Source organism: Telmatherina bonti (assembly GCF_933228915.1).
Source record: "Telmatherina bonti genome assembly, chromosome: 14".
NCBI classification, from domain to species: domain Eukaryota; kingdom Metazoa; phylum Chordata; class Actinopteri; order Atheriniformes; family Telmatherinidae; genus Telmatherina; species Telmatherina bonti.
In genome coordinates this window covers 15024805-15034001 of record NC_136612.1, presented here as the reverse complement: position 1 = coordinate 15034001, position 9197 = coordinate 15024805, and the positions used below count along the sequence as shown (strand labels likewise).

Sequence of the window (9197 nt, the reverse complement as noted above, 5' to 3'; positions counted from 1 at the left end):
TCCAACGATGGCTGGTGAGTTTACCAGAGAGACATCCTGCTGCATTCGTTGCTGTTTTCCACTTTGTTTTCAGGGTCTGATTCAGGTTCCAACATGTAGGGCTGTATGCTATGTGTTGACATTGTAGTTTTTTTTTTATTGAGTTCATATTAGCCTAATCCTTCTGTTTATGAGATGTTACAATGACGGCGAAAGCAGTTGCGGTGTGCGCTCCCGATGTAGTGCAGTGGCGGGAGGCGGGGCTTAATGCGGAAGAGTCTCAATCCACTCGTTTTGCCCACAGGCTGATCTGACAGCCTACGGAGAGGGTCGGTCTGAAGTAAATAAAGCGATTTGTGACAATAACTCGATCAATCCCAGCCCTTCTGGTCTCAGAAATAAAAATAAATTAGCCTGAAATGCACATAATAGTTCCACTTTAAGCTTCATCCTGGTTGTATTATTTGGATGTTGAAAAAGTCATATCAAATCAAATCCCACTAATGTAGATGGGTTTTCTTTTCTAAATTTGGTTAATTCATGTGGTTGATCACTAATTTGGCTCAATCTTAGCAGCAATGACTGAGATTTCCTATTTTAACTTTTTTTTTTTTTTTTACAGTTTTAATAAAGCTGTTCAGTGTCAGTTTGTGTCTTTATATCACACCACTTACACAGAGGCAGAGAATTATATTTAACAAAAATTAACAATCCTTTAGATCACCAGGAAAAAGAAAATCACTTTATTTCCCATTTGGAATATTTCATCAGTCTTTAAATTTTGCACAAGTCAAATGTACATAATAGATCTGCCGTCAGTGGGATTTTACAAACCAGTTGTACAGGAAATAACTGCGGTGGAATGTGATCGGGAGCCGGTGAGGGGGAAGTGTTCAGACTGCCTGACATGCATCACAGATGTTGGACACGTCTGAGACAAACGCGGTCGCTCAGACAACCTGGTTTTTCTCAGTTTGCATATACTTAAGTTTTGTTTTTTGTTTTTTTTTTAATGTTCCATTTTCAGCCAAATGCTTTAATACCAACTTAAAACCCAAAGCCAAAAGAAACAAAGTTTATCGTAAACTGTAGTAAAAATATTAATATATTAAGATAAGAGTAATATCCCAGACATAGATCAGATGTCATATGACCAACAAGTAACAGATGAGGAAAAGAAATCCATTAAGCACTAAACTTCAAATAAATCTTACACCTGCAAAATAGGCACATATGGCAGAGAATACACAGCTTTGATGATACAGTAGACTTTGTTCTTTATACAAGATGGAGGAGGAGGTGACAGGGAAACAGTACTATTAAAACTATCCCTCTCTGTGCAATCAAAAAGTTGTTTAAGGGTAGGTTTGTTTTGCAAACTGTAATGTTGACTGGTGTATTTAGCAAGCAACCGTGTCCCGTATTTGCCAAGCATGCTGGGGTGGAGGTAAACAACAGCGATGGTTTATACTTACTTTCCAAGAAGGAAGGGAAAAAAAAAATCAAGCACACCAAATGAGCAAATATGCACACGTTTGTAGTATTTTTTCTGCCGTAGCACTCCCATCAATGAGATGACTTAACGCCAGCAGCTTCCAGGAAGCAGTCGCAGGCTCATCTCAATGCTGCCACATAAAGCAGACTAGACCTAGACACGTGAGTAATTTAGAGCAAAGCATACACACATTACACTGAGCATGAGGAGAATCCATAGAAAAACAATACCAAGAAAAGAAAGGAGGACATGATTGCAAAGGAAAGACGTGTTCCAAAGGAGTGCCGAGCCAGACCGTTTGTGGAGATGGCGGGGTTGGTGGAGGCTGAGTCTGAAAGCAGAATGTCTGTCAGGTTGTTGGGATTCAATGCTATAGGTTCCCCCACTTCTCCGGAGGAGGAAACTGTTCTACACTGCCGCTTTCGGTGTGCTCCTGCTCTCCCATGGTGAAGGCTAATCTGTACTGCAGCTGTACTTTCTCCTGAAGCACAGAGAGATGAAACTTTATATCAGATGATTCACAGAGATAAAAATGTTTTAAAACCACAATTTTAGCAACAAAATCTGAGTTCAGGCACAAAAACTAGTTTAATGGAGGATAATGGACGTGTAGATGGTGAGAAATCTCAAACGTACCTTGTTTGGGTTTGCTACCAGGAGTATTTGTGTGATGGCAGCAGGGGGGAAGATAGGGTTAAACGCTGGGAGCTCTGTTCCTGACGGAGGCTGCAGCTTCACTGCAATGGACTGCTGTTGACACAAGAGAGACAAAACCTTCAGCTGCAGTAGAGTGTATTGACCGATGGGGAACCGAAGACCTTCATAATGCTGACCTTCTGAGCCGTAGTCTGGAAGTTTATGTTGGTGACGGGACTGGGGGCTGAGGACAGCATGGAGATGATCACCACCAGCACATCGGGTCGAGATGGAGGCGACTCCCGAGCAAAGTGAAAGAGAACCCGTAGACTATGTCCATCAAACACAGTTACAGGTAATAGACTACCTGGAGCAGGAGGAGAAGCCAGAAATGTTTGGTTAATTTCTGCAATTTGTGGCAAAAGCAAACAAAACTCTTGGCAAACATTAATTTAAAAAAACATAAAATGGACCAAGATTTTTAAAAAATGATAATCCATCATAAATAAAGAAAACTTCCAAGATTATTAAAAGCGTCATGACGACCTGTTGTCTCAGGAAAGGAAGAAGCCACTAAGTGATTAAAGTTTACTTACTGGGCTTTATGGATTCTAGTGGAACAAAGACATCAGTCAGAGTAACTTCTGGAGGAGGAGGAGGAGTTTCTGTGTGAGCCGGGGACTTATTCAGCAGCGTGGCTCCGAGGTTATGCTGAGAGTTGGGAGGAGGAGCTGGATGATCAGCGGTAAAGGATGAAACGGGATTGGGGGGGATGCTGACTCCTGACTTGCTCTGCAGATCCCTCAGAGTTGGTTTGGACTGCTGCTTGTCCCTTAAAGAAAACAAAAACTCATATTTTATATCTTTTATCATCCCAGCTATGATTAACCTCGATTAAGCCTATCTATAGTATCTGTGTCGATCAGACAATAAAACCCAAAGCTGACAGTATAGAAGCCATCACATGACCATTCCCTACAGATTTAGAAGTTTTGTGAAGGTGCTGGACTTTTTTTTTTTTTTTTTAATAAGTACCATTTGACCTGCAGGCCTTCTGGAGGCAGGGACTGCTGCAGCAGCGTCTTTCCCAGCAGATCCAGCTCGTCCAGGGCTGAGTTCCCAGGAGTAGAGCCAGACGAAAGGGGCTGAGAAAGGGACGCAGGGTCAGGACTCAGGAGGAGGCTGGGGGCTCCTGGGATGTCTGCATCTATGCTGTCAGAAGACTGGAAGTAGAGAGCGATGGTGTGCATGTGCATTGTGATAGTGACCATCAGAAAAACATTTTTAACTAACTGGGTGTATCTGAATGCCAGTTTAAAAAAAAAAAAAAAAGAAAAAGAAAAGTACACTCCAATCCCTCACCTGGAAAGAATCCCACGCTGTGGAGTCTTCTGGATGTGAGGGGGGGTTGGAAGTGTGTGCTCCTTCACTTAAACCTGCATGAAGCACAAAGACTAGATTTCTTTTTTGTTTTAATTAAAGCTCTTTAACAATTTGCCACAGCTGCAAGGTTTGACAAATTTAAATCAAATGCAACTTTTTTCTCATAACCTTACCGAGTGACATCAGCTCATCGTCAAGGAGACTGATCCCCATCTCCTGCAAGGGGACATTCAGGCTGTCTGTCGGAGTGGGAAACTCTGGGAAGGAGGGAGGCGACTGGGGCGAAGTGTCCAATCCAGTCAGATCTAGCAGGGCCGTCCCTCCTCCTGCAAGGCAGCACATTTCAGAGCCGCTCAGGACAGAAATAAGTTTCTGCTTTCACTTCTAAATCCATTCTTCAGAAGAATCACTTACCAGCTGGTTTCTGTGTGCTTGACGTGTTGTTTCCGTTTACAATCTCCCCTTTCACCTGCTGCTTGTACAGGTTGATGACATGGGTTAGGCTGTCGTTGGCCTGGAGGATCTCAGCTGGGGGGGAACACATGAGGACAAACTCGTTGCTTTTTTTATGTGATTTTGAGCAAAAACTTAGCAAGACTTTTGCAAAGTAACCTTCAATTATGTCAGTACCTTATGGAAAAAGATTTCTTAGAAGCAAGAGGAAAGACTGAGTGGCGTTATGATTAATGTAAACATTTCTCTATATTTTTGACATATAAATGTCTCCACCAACAACAAGACGTGTCTTAAATATGTCAAAAGGATTTTTTTTTTAGGAAAAGGAAGGCTTGTTATGTGACTAAAAGTCGAGTCTGTTTTAACATGTTCTCCATATAAGGTAAATGTTACAATGGTTTAGCTTAATCTTAATGCACTCCGGTTCTCAGGACACACACACACACACACACACACACACAAAAACTATTCAAACACTTCTCTGCAGCCAATAAGTACTCATGTGTGGGTAGATTACAGTCAAATAGCAAACTTTATTCATATATGCTTATCTAGTCTTGTTTACTACTGAACGTGTTTTTCATAACAAGGCGACCTTTCAGCACTTCTTAGTCGATAAGACCCTCCTGCCCACCCTGTGTTTCTTCTAGATCATCTGATAGATATGTAATGGAAGATACAAACACAATACGCATTTCCAGCTTCTATTTTGTTTTGCATTTTTATAATTCATTTATATGGACATGGTTTCAACAAAGACATACAAGTCAAAGCTCCTTGTTAATGTCAGAGGTCAGAGGACAATTAGCAGACTGGTTGGAGACGACAAAAAGACAACAGTAACTAAGACAAAGACTGTTTACATCTAAGATATGTAGAATGGCATTTCTGAATGAATAGCATGTTAATATGGAGGAATGTTTCCAACACCTTGTTGCATCTGTGCCACAAAGCATTAAAGCAGTTCTGAAGAGGAAAATAGGGCCTTAGCAGTACTAGCAAGGTGTAGGTAAAAGTGGCCGATGAGTGTAGATTATGTACTACCTTTGTTTTTATCATGTCTTCAGTCACAAGAAGTGAGTATGACTGCTACTTATCACAACCTTAGTGTTTGCTGCACATCATTCCTGATTTATACTGCCCGTATAAATGTGCCAACAGATTATGGATTTTCATTTACTCATGCATTTATTCTCTTTATATACCGCTTAGTCTGATTAAATGTCACGGGGAAGTTGGAGCCTATCACAGCAAGATTTGGACGAGAGGCAGGGTACACCCTGGACAGGTCACCAGTCCATCACAAGGCCAAAACACAGAAACAAACATTCACAATCACATTCACTCCTAGGGAGAAATTAGAGTGATCATTTAAGCAAACATGCATGTCTACGATGGGAGGAAACCGGAGTACTCAGAGAACTCATGCATATACAGGGAGAACACAAACTCTACACAGAAAGGTCTACTCTCAAACCAGCAACATTCTTGCTGCAAGGCCACAGTGCTAACCAGTACGTCTCTGTGCAACATTATGATGGTTTTTCCCCATTTTATTCTAACAGCCAATGAAAGAAAAAGTAGAAATGTTGCTCACCCAGAGCTTCATCGTTGTCTTCTGTATCACTCGCCAGTCTGAACAGTGTAGGCCTCATCTTCTCACAGCGCTGATACAGGTCCTGACCACGCAGACACACAAACACCCAATCAAATGATTATAATCAGGTAACAGTCATGCACATGAAGCTAAAAACATGAAACAAAAAGCATCCATCTTTTGTCTCACCTGTATCAGGTCAGCATTGTTCTGATCACTTGCTGTGCTGTCATAGTCCTGCAGAAGCTGAGTTAGTAAAGAGACGCTTTCCTTCACTTCCTGAATGGCATTCACCCTCCTTGACACCTTCTCTGCTCGTCTCTGATCCTGCAAACCCACAGGAGATAAAATTCACAAACAACACGGAATATGTACATTAAAAATACACTGATATCCTGGAGGGAAAAACTGCACCAGGGATTTCATGAGCATTATTTTGAAGCCTGCCACCTACATTTCTGCAATCACCCAACTCCCACGTTCATTCAGGGAACAGCGGCATCCTAATTTACAAGCCTGCTTCAGCAACAGATCAGTAGAGTCTGCAACACTGCCTGTTAAAGGCTTAAACAACATGACAAAGAATCTGAAGTGTTCATCCTGACTCCAAACTCAGCCAAATCTACTTGATGTAAATCTGAGGGCATCTGTGAAAACCAGATGCCAAATCCACAGAAACCTCACCCTACAAAGCTGATGATGTCCTGATACCTGACACTTCAGATTATTTGCCGACAGCCTGACTTGTCAGAGCCGTTCTGATGACAAGAGGGGCCTAGTTAATATCAGCTAGATGGCTATAATGGAATATTAGTATACACAGGAACATAATCCAATAAATGAAGTGTGGAGATAAAAAAAAAAAAAAAAAAAATCAGCACAAAATTTACCTAAACTCATTCAAGTTTTGACTTACTTCTGCTAAGTAAGACAAAACTTCCCGACATGGAAGCAACCTACAAATTTCCCCACTCATGTGATAATACAGCCTTAGGAGCGATATCTTCTAACATTTCTTGTATAACAACTTAAGGGTGGACAAAACAAGAAGCATGAAGGAGAACGGAAGGGTTCACCTCTTGGACCATTTCCTTGATGAGTTTGTTGGCTGCTTTAAGGTCTTCTGGGTGGGAGCTGTTCAGCAGACGAGACAGCATCTGACAGCAAAAAGCCAGAGTTGACATGGTGGAAATGAGGGAGTTGTTGTACATAATTACGAATACAGCCCTAAACACGCAGGAAACGAAAGCAACTAATTGGTACTTAAACATATATATTCTAAAAAGTCCTTACTTTTGACTTCTCCTCATCCTCAAAAATGGCATTCTTGGGTCTAGGTGGAGGAAGGTTCAGTAGTCTGTCAGGTGGCAGTTCTGGGTCTTGTTTAATGATACCTGGGAATTAACAAAAAAAAAAAAAAAAAAAAGGTATTAAATTACTTAATTTTAGTTACTAGTTATTTTTTCCAACCTAAAAGAAAACGGAATTCATATTTAAAACAGACAGCAATGTTTGGTGTGGCTATAAGCTTCATTCCTTACATAGTTGACAGCCTCTTACCTTGTTTCTTAAGCATTTGATAGGCATCTGTTATCTTTGCCTCATCAGGTAGCCCCAAAGTCCAGCTATAGATCAACTCCAAAACCTTCTTCTTTACTGGCTCAGGGGACCGTGAGCCCAGGTACTGCGCAGGAGATTAGTGACAAACACCATTTAATGGTTCACAAATCAATGGATGCACATTTAAAAACAAAATTAAGACAGGTACATGATATAGAAAAGCCTTACCTTTGGAGAAACAACTTTAATTAGTTCATTGAGAAAACGGAACTTGCCCACTTCATTGTGAAACCTCTTTCCACAGTTTTTCATACACGTCTCCAGAACCTTGTGTTAAAATAGTGCACATGAATCCAATAAGAGATGTTTTCTCAATGATCTGCTTTGTCAGATGAGTTTGTTCTTAATGACACGCTGTGTCTCTATTGTGAACTCACCAGTAGAGCCTGCATGGCTTCCCACTCTTGTGGGGACTGAATCTTGTGGGCCAGGAGCCTGGTGGCCAACTGCGGTCTGTAACATTACTCCAGTATAAGTTTTTTGATACTTGAGACTTATTTGCACTTAGTTTTACAGGTCTTATAAATGAATGCATACATTTATTTGCCCTTGTTAGCAATAGTAAAAAAAAGAAAGAAAAAAAAACAAGAAGACAACTGTTCTTGTGAGGACAAAATAACCATTTCTGCTTTTTGACTCTCTAAGGTCAATAAAGATGAATAAGCTAAACCATTACCACCACAGAATGACTCATAGCTCTTACCCCTCCAAGTCATTGTTGAGCTGGTCACAGAAGGCATGGATGCTGCTCCAGTCTGTGTCTCTGTTTAGTGGGTTTGTGGCTTTGTCTGTCATTTTTGAAAAAGGGATATCAAATGAATAATTTATAGGAACCACCAGCAGCATTAATGTTTTGATGTCTGAATACAGATGTTTCAGTAATTGGGCTACAGATAAATGTCACATGGTCCTGGTGTTACAACCAGGAACAAACTGCTGATTGAAAAAGCATTTATTTTACATAGAAGAAGGAAATATAAAATTAACTCAGCAGGTAAGACAACTAAAATATAAAACTCATTAATTAATAGATAAAGCCTTTTGGGCTGTCTCTATAATCTAAAATTCATTAAGGCAGCGACCACTATGTCACCGTCAAGGCCAGATTATCCAATGGGCATTTTGGGCACAGGCCCAGGTCCAGGTTCACTTGGGGCCCATGTGGGGCCGACGTAGGGTATATACCAACATTTTGGACAAGAAACTAAATGTACATAAAAGCCAGATAGTTACACCACAGTGTCTAGTGTATTTCTACTGGTACCAGTGGCTGAGAGATGTTAGAAATGCCGTTTCACAGTGTATAATTCACAATATTTACAATGTTGCGGTGGGGAAGGGGGTCCTGGAACACTCTGGGCCCAGGGCCCTGTGAACTTTTTATCCGGCCCTGGTCACCGTGCAGTTAAATACACACGGCAGGTGCTAACACGACAGCTAGCTAGCAAGCTGTCACTACTTTCAGTCTTTTCTAGATCATTCCTCAGAGGATTGCCATAAGTATAACGTAGCTTATTTGGCTTAAAAAATGGTTGTCCGGTGATCGCAGCCCAGTTGTGCAACAGGGCGGCGTAAAGCTAAAGCTCTGGCCGGCTGTGTTTAGTGTTGACAGGTTGAGCTCCGGAGCGAGGTTAGCCTCCTGGATGTGACGAGTCTCCTCTGCTCGAGCATACAAAACTATAATCAACTGTCAATTCATCCATACCACACAGATAAAATATTTATCAGTGTCCCAGTACTACAATAGTACTGACTTGGTGGAAATACAATTAAAACACTTACTGATACAAGACTCCAAACTCTCGGTATCGGGAGGCGCAGCCATTACTACGAGATTTAACTGGTGCTTCGATCTCGCGAGAAACTGACGGACGTTGCGAGACAGAGATGACGTAGAACTTGGGTGCATAGAAAGATTTTATTTTAATTTATTTTATTATATTTATTGAAACCAGGAAAAAAAAACTGGCTTAGTACATAACCAATTCAAAAACTTTTTAATATGATAATAATAAAAAGAGCTTAATAGCC

The 9197-nt window shown here is 41.0% G+C and overlaps 1 protein-coding gene across 2 annotated transcripts; it reads right to left on the bottom strand.

Annotated features, from left to right (window-relative positions):
- Nucleotides 1–787: 787 nt before the first annotated feature.
- On the bottom strand, nt 788–9010 carry LOC306765383 (ADP-ribosylation factor-binding protein GGA1-like). Of its 2 annotated transcripts, none has more exons than XM_079252826.1 (17): nt 8949–9010; nt 7870–7954; nt 7544–7619; nt 7335–7433; nt 7107–7230; nt 6840–6940; nt 6623–6703; nt 5736–5873; nt 5547–5628; nt 3908–4021; nt 3667–3819; nt 3473–3546; nt 3146–3333; nt 2707–2942; nt 2308–2477; nt 2111–2224; nt 788–1976 (listed from the first exon to the last, which is right to left on the bottom strand). In XM_079252826.1, exons 1-17 carry the CDS (start codon nt 8989–8991, stop codon nt 1845–1847), a joined length of 2010 nt encoding a protein of 669 aa, XP_079108952.1. In that variant the 5' UTR covers nt 8992–9010; the 3' UTR covers nt 788–1844. The 2 variants fall into 2 exon arrangements, with proteins under 2 accessions (XP_079108952.1, XP_079108953.1); XM_079252827.1 differs by having other exon boundaries at nt 788–1955.
- Between the last annotated feature and the right edge of the window lie 187 nt (nt 9011–9197).